The 7939-nt window shown below is 41.8% G+C and overlaps 1 protein-coding gene across 2 annotated transcripts in view; it reads left to right on the top strand.

Moving 5' to 3' along the window:
- Nucleotides 1-806: 806 nt before the first annotated feature.
- Nucleotides 807-7939, top strand: part of LOC149449912 (cytochrome P450 2J4-like) — a 54093-nt gene continuing 46960 nt past the window's right edge. For both annotated transcript variants that reach the window (XM_089692595.1, XM_089692594.1), the window contains exon 1: nt 807-1063. In XM_089692595.1, coding sequence (XP_089548721.1) covers nt 893-1063 — 171 coding nt within the window. In that variant the 5' untranslated portion in view covers nt 807-892. The remainder of the gene's footprint in view (nt 1064-7939) is intronic.

The following is a 7939-nucleotide window of genomic DNA, read 5'->3' as shown; positions in this document are numbered from 1 at the left end:
CCTGACCATCACACCTACAATATACGAGTTTGTTATATATGCCATTCCAAAACCATGAGCGTTGATACACAACTGCACTTTGGGGCTATAACAGGTTCCACTGGAAAGTGTGTCTGTGGGAATTTGGCCCATTTATTCAAAAGAGCACTTGTGAGGTCTAGTACTGATGTTGAACAAGAAGGTCTGGCACACAATAGGCATTTGAGTATATCCCAAGGATTTACAATAGGGTTGAGGTCAAGGCTCAGTGAAGGCAACTCAGGTTCCTCCACACCAAGTTCAAACCATATCATTTTGGACTTTACTTTTGGGCACAGTCACATCCTAAACCTGTCATCACAAGGTTGGAAGCACACGGTTGTTTACTATTTCTTTGTATGTTGTAACATTAACAAGAACCTTCATTGAAAACACCTGCACTCAATAATTACTGTCGAAGGTTGTGTCACATATTTTGCCATATAGCATGTGAGATTATCAGGTGTCCACAAACTTTTGATCATATAATATACCTACAGGTGGGACAATAAGTTTCAGGAATATAGTTTATCTACATGTATAGATAAAAACAAACCGGTTTTTTGAACTTACAGACAGTTTATTTATTTGTAGAAGACAGATTGTACAAATACAGTAATAAACAGTTTAATACCTATACGTTAAACAAAAATATAATAACTTGACTGTAATTTCCCTTTAAGATAAGTAGTCCTGTGAAACTGCTGAATAGTAGTTACATATTAACAGCACTTGTATAAAAGATATCTGGACTGTAACCTATCATGGTCAGTGCTTTAATAGACAAACTGAGCACAGATTAATTGCATCACAAACAGTAGATAAAGATTTTTTTATTTTCATACTGTCTTGTTTAACTCACATTTACCTAGCAATGTGGACTATCTCTGATTTATTTTTTCTATTTTTGGGGACTCTGTTGATAATCAATTATTTGAAAGTCCTATGGACTTTGAGAAGTCTCCCCCCTGGGCCTTTTCCATTGCCTCTAATAGGAAACTTGTGGACACTGAACTTTCAACTTCATCCAGAGAGGATAACACAAGTAGGTATATAATTCCTGAAACTTCAAGTACCATTACTTACTAGTAGAATTGGGTTTCCTGATGTATATTTAATATAATCGTGATGGTTTTATGTGTAAGATTTCTTCTTTTCTAATATACTTACACATTTTCTAAAATACTTACAAATGTAGATACAAGTAACAGTATCTAAATAGAGAGGTGCTTAAAGGGTTCAGGTTTTTTTTTCAGATGTTTTGTAAATGCTTAGTATAGTTGATGATCAAGAAATGCCTGTGTGCTTAGGGTTGTATGCTGCCAGCCTGATATGTAATGACCAGTTGAAGAACCGCTGTCAGGACAGTGTAGGGGCTAAAATAGTCTGATATGCATTTGTATCTAATTATAGTCATAACTATGGTCAGCAGCCCTTTCCACATTGAAATTGAAATTTGGAAGTATTAAACAACCAGACCAGTGTGCCATTGAATAATAGCGCCTTCAGACTTCAGATCAAACCCAGTTCTATCACCTTCAGACCACATATCATGCATCTTTAGACCTCAGATCTACCTTAAATCCTGCACCATTAGAAATGCAGGGGTTTCACATGCATACGGTACTTGCTGCAGCTTGTAGTTTCACTTAAAGGAAGAAGGGGGGTAGGCAGACACATTCTTCACAATGCACACTTATTTTTTCATCCACCAGTAAGCCTATGCTGATACTGGGAGTCAATTACAAGCTACAGCAGTGGCTCTTCCAATTGCCACTGAAAAAGACATTGAGAGCCACTGCTTTACATTATCAGGAAGAGATTTGCTATAGGAGTTCCAAATGGATACAGCATCCCACACACATGCTGGCTGATCAGCAGTCCCAGAAAAGAAAAGTCATAGCCTATTTATTGCAGATAAGGCACACAAAAAACACATCAAAAGTTCACAGAAACTATATAAGCCAACATCCTTCCTTCCATGCTAGTCCTCTTAATTTCACAATGGTACAAAGGTATTGGATTGCAGGATTGAGAATATATTTAAAACTACTGCACCACTCTCTGCTTCAGCTAATGTACAACTATCTGATGTTCCAGCAAGCCAGAATTCTGCTCTAAATGGGCTGTGGTCTTTAATTCGATCACCTACTTCAACAGCTATGGAGCTTCTTTTAAGCCTAATGACCCCAGGCTTTTGAAAGCCTTCTCCTTCCACTAGGTTTCTCTAAAGCAACCACAGTAGGCTGTACTGGCAATGAAGCTGCATCTGACTGGCAAATTGTACCACTGTTCCAGGCCCCAAGAACCCTAGTCCCAACCCAGAATTTCTAAGAATTCTAATACTGGGTTAGAACTACCCGACATCAAGATTTTTCTTCTGTGCTTGGTTTTGTGCACTCTCAGAACACCCTGCAGTGTTAGAAAAACTCCAGACTGGAGCTACTGTTACATATATATTATTTTACAGATTCCTGGATACCAAGTTTTTAGGGTTCTCGTTTTTGTTTAAAAATGAATAACCCTCTTGCTGTACACGTTTAAAAGGTCAAAAACATACGCAGAATTGATGGAAGTATAAAAGGAAGACAGAGAAGGTAAAGTGCCTACAATAAACAGGTAGCTAAAGATCAAGCATAGGAGAGCAGTAATAAATTTCAATTTTGTGTGTATCACCTTTAGCGTGCTACTAGTGTTAGCGCAAGTAAATTTATTGTGATATGACTCATGGTAACTAAAATAGTCTGATATGCATTTGTATCTAATTATAGTCATAACTATGGTCAGCAGCCCTTTCCACATTGAAATTGAAATTTGGAAGTATTAAACAACCAGACCAGTGTGCCATTGAATAATAGCGCCTTCAGACTTCAGATCAAACCCAGTTCTATCACCTTCAGACCACATATCATGCATCTTTAGACCTCAGATCTACCTTAAATCCTGCACCATTAGAAATGCAGGGGTTTCACATGCATACGGTACTTGCTGCAGCTTGTAGTTTCACTTAAAGGAAGAAGGGGGGTAGGCAGACACATTCTTCACAATGCACACTTATTTTTTCATCCACCAGTAAGCCTATGCTGATACTGGGAGTCAATTACAAGCTACAGCAGTGGCTCTTCCAATTGCCACTGAAAAAGACATTGAGAGCCACTGCTTTACATTATCAGGAAGAGATTTGCTATAGGAGTTCCAAATGGATACAGCATCCCACACACATGCTGGCTGATCAGCAGTCCCAGAAAAGAAAAGTCATAGCCTATTTATTGCAGATAAGGCACACAAAAAACACATCAAAAGTTCACAGAAACTATATAAGCCAACATCCTTCCTTCCATGCTAGTCCTCTTAATTTCACAATGGTACAAAGGTATTGGATTGCAGGATTGAGAATATATTTAAAACTACTGCACCACTCTCTGCTTCAGCTAATGTACAACTATCTGATGTTCCAGCAAGCCAGAATTCTGCTCTAAATGGGCTGTGGTCTTTAATTCGATCACCTACTTCAACAGCTATGGAGCTTCTTTTAAGCCTAATGACCCCAGGCTTTTGAAAGCCTTCTCCTTCCACTAGGTTTCTCTAAAGCAACCACAGTAGGCTGTACTGGCAATGAAGCTGCATCTGACTGGCAAATTGTACCACTGTTCCAGGCCCCAAGAACCCTAGTCCCAACCCAGAATTTCTAAGAATTCTAATACTGGGTTAGAACTACCCGACATCAAGATTTTTCTTCTGTGCTTGGTTTTGTGCACTCTCAGAACACCCTGCAGTGTTAGAAAAACTCCAGACTGGAGCTACTGTTACATATATATTATTTTACAGATTCCTGGATACCAAGTTTTTAGGGTTCTCGTTTTTGTTTAAAAATGAATAACCCTCTTGCTGTACACGTTTAAAAGGTCAAAAACATACGCAGAATTGATGGAAGTATAAAAGGAAGACAGAGAAGGTAAAGTGCCTACAATAAACAGGTAGCTAAAGATCAAGCATAGGAGAGCAGTAATAAATTTCAATTTTGTGTGTATCACCTTTAGCGTGCTACTAGTGTTAGCGCAAGTAAATTTATTGTGATATGACTCATGGTAACTGTGTGAGTCTGTAATTAGGTTGGGATACTGCTGGTCAGGCTGGTTGGGACTCTATCATCTCCACCTGGTTCTGGAGGCCCAAGGAAGCTTGCACAAGCCAGCGGGCGGAAGGGGTTAAGACCTACAGTAAATCTGCATATTTATGGGAGTCTGACCAATCCCAGGCTACCAGGCTAGGAGGCCCTGGTAGTGTGGTAAGACTAGCCCATAAATATGAGAGAGCCGTGCTAGTGGGGGGGGGCTGGAAGATGGAGTGCCGAGCAGGCTGTCAGTGACCTAGGAGAGATCTCCTAGGTGTAGGGGGGGGTCTTTACTTCCAGGCTGGGCTCAGGAAGGCCTGGGAAGATCTCATCAACAGCATAGTTTGAGCAGGAATCTTGCCTAAGGAGCAGCAGGGACCAAAGAGGACAGAGTGAGTACATCAGCACACCCAGTGATTTACAAGGGGAGATACTGCCATGTGTAGCAAGCTTTCAAAGGACAGCACTGTGCCTAACCCTTTATCCTTGTCCTGTGAGATCTTCAGAGCAGCCAGGAGAGCTGATAGTGCCTGCAGGCTGTGGAGCTAGGAGCAGTTCTACAGAGGAGAGGAGATACTTGTGCATGCAGTTTGCTACAATCTGTACTAACTTTCAAAGGGGGCCTGAGAGTTCCCAGTCTGTAAAGGGCTTTTTGCTACTGATCTGTAAAGACTGACCATATCCAGGGAGGAGAACTGTCCAGATCCTTCTCTGTACGTAGGAAGGAAATTGTCCCTGTGCATTGCTTCAGTCAAGTTGGACATCCTATAATCCCTATTACCCTATCCAAGTTATTTCCCCTTAATAAAAAACAAAACAAAACTCAGAGACTGTTTCATTGTGTCTGGACAAAAGTGGAGAAAAATGCTTGTTGCCTGGCTGTGCAAGGACAAGGGAACCAGTTACTAGTGGACCTCTTGGGGGTAATGCTACATGTGTGTAAAGGGGGAGGAGTATTAATTATTGTGTTCTGTTATTTTTTTCTTTTTTTGTGGGGGGCGGGTGCTGGAAGTACTGTTTGTTTGTTCATAGAATGTGATGCTAATGTATACGAGGAAGAAACATGAATAAAGAACACCTGTTAGGTATTTATTTCTGTCCGTGCCGCTTTAGGGAAATTCCCCCTGCTATTTGTCCTGTTTACGATCGATCATCACTGAAAGCGTAAGTAAAAGAAAATCCCAGTGATCGAGGGGAAATCTTCCAATGGGGACACTAATTCTAGTAAACTGGGGGGGGGGGGGGGGAAGGGATTCCTTTAATTTGCAGATATTTTGTCTCACTTCTTGTTTTGGCTGTGAGACCAGGGCATCTTTAACCACTTACCCTCCTGTGGATTTACCACCCATCCTGACCAGGCCATTTCTTGTGTTATGGTGCTATGTTACTTTAACTGACAATTGCGCGGTCATAATTGAGCTTTCTTTCGGTGGTATTTGATCACCTGTGTGTTTTTTATTTTTTGCACTATAAGAAAAAAAAGACAGACAATTTTGAGAAAAACACAATATTTTGGACTTTTTGCTATTAAACAAGTCAAGTAAAATTTAGGCAAAAAAGTATTCTGCTACATGTCTTTGCTAAAAAAAATCCCAATATGTGTAAATTAATTGGTTTACGTGAAAGTTATAGCATTTACAAATGTATAGATACTGGAATTTTCTTTTTTTTTTCTAGTAATGGCAGCGGTCAGCGACTTTTAGGGGGACTGTGGCGGACATTCTGACACTGGGGGGAACTAACTGTACTAATGGCACTGGGCAGGAAGGGGTTAACATGAGAGGTGATCAAAGGGTTAACTATATGTAGAGAGTATTTTACTAGGGGGCGGGGGGTGTGTGCTTCACTATAAGCTCACTGATCAGGATGGCTGTGCTGTGCTCGAGTGTGCCCGAGCTGAGAGGGGAAAAGACTGTTTGTAAACAAAACAGTCTTCCTCCCCATTGGATATGCTCGGTAATCACCGGGCACCGGTGGGTAAATACCGACCGGGACCCAGTGAGTGACAGCCGCAGCCGCGAATGGCGGCGTGGGTAGGGTGCGCGCACCGGAAATGCAAAATCATGTGATTTTGTGCACCGCTGCGCCCTGTAGCAGTGTTTCTGCTATAGGGCGGTCAGCAAGTGGTTAAGGAGGGGCAAAAGCGGCAGCAGCCATAGGCCTAGTCATAGTTGTAGGGCCCAAAGCAGCTGCCACATATTTGCCAACTGTTCCAGTTTACATTGTCCCTTGAAGTCTTCATCCCACACTGGGTCCCGAAATCTCAGTGTGAAGTGCTGTTACTTATGCTGCAGCTCTGCCCTATAGCCATGGCTTACATGCAGACTGGGTCAGTATTCACATGTAAATAACCTGCATTGATATGTAAATAACATGGGCAATCATATGTAAATATTGGCAGCATTCATATGTATATTATGCCCCCCTGAGGTTCCAGCCACCATCACCTCTGCTGAATGCTGCCCACTGGGGTGGTAAACAGGAGCATGCTTAAAAGTCTTGCTTGCAATTGTGGTCACATGAGTCTGTTCTACAAAGGTAAGCAAAGTGTGGGGGTGTGTTTGTGTGCAGAGGCAGGCAGAAAAAGAATTACAGTTTGGGGTGCACAGGTGAGTAAGGAGGGGATGTACAGAGGTAAGGAAGGTGGGTGCAATGAGGAGCAGAGGAGGCATGTAGAGTTAAGGAGGGGGGTGAGGTTAGAGTGAAGAGGAGAGGGAGATTTGGGGTGCAGAGGTTAGCAGGGAGATTTAAGATGCAAAGGTGTACTGACGGGGGGGATAAAGATGTATGTCCCGTGTAGGGCAGCCCATTCATTTCAATGGGCTGCTCTATGTTCTAAAAATGCAGAAATAAAGTACTCAACCCTTTTTTAAAATCCCAGCAAGCCACAGCACCCTGAGTTTTGGTGCATGTGGAAACGCAAACGTCAACAGATGCGTGAGGGTGTCATTAACAATTAATGGCACTGCTGTGTATCTGATAAAGGGCAATACATTTCTGTGGTGTCAGGAAAGCAATCTTTGCATGTGTTCTCAACACACACAAATGTGAACATAGGCTAAATGTCTAAATGATATTGGTGGTGAGTGTACAGTTGCAAGAAAAAGTATGTGAACCCCTTGGGATTACGTGGAGTTTTGCATGAATTGGGAATAAAATGTGCTCTGAACGTCATCGAAGTCACAACAATAGAACACAGTCTGCTGAACATAATACTACACAAACATTAGATGTTGCCATGGTTTATTTGCACATAACATGTAAACATTCACAGTGCAGGGAGGAAAAAGTATGTGAGGCCCTAGCTTAATGACTTCTCCCAGAGCTAATTGGAGCCAGGAGTGAGCCAACCTTGACCCCAATCAGTGTGATGATATTGGATGTGTTGCTGACAGCTGTCCTGCTCTTAAAAAACACACACCTGTTTTGGGTTTACTGATTTCAAGAAGCACTGTCTGATGTGAACCATGCCTCACAGAAAAGAGCTCTCAGAAGACCTACGATCAAGAATTGTTGACTTGCATGAAGCTGGAAAGGGTTACAAAAGTATCTCCAAAAGCCTTGATGTTCATGTGTCCACGGTAAGACAGACTGTCTACAAATGGAGGAAGTTTAGCACTGTTGCTACTCTCCCTAGGCGTGGTCGTCCTGTAAAAATGACTGCAAGAGCACAGCGCAGAATGCTGCATGAGGTAAAGAAGAATCCCAGAGTGTCAGCTAAAGACCTACAGAAATCTCTGGCACATGGTAACATTTTTGTTGACACATCTACAATAAGGAAAACATTAAACAAGAATGGAGTACATG

This window comes from Staurois parvus, unplaced genomic scaffold (assembly GCF_062004578.1).
Source record: "Staurois parvus isolate SC_StPar_1 unplaced genomic scaffold, SC_StPar_1.0 ptg000596l, whole genome shotgun sequence".
NCBI classification, from domain to species: Eukaryota; Metazoa; Chordata; class Amphibia; order Anura; family Ranidae; genus Staurois; species Staurois parvus.
This window is presented reverse-complemented; position numbering and strand designations above follow the sequence as displayed.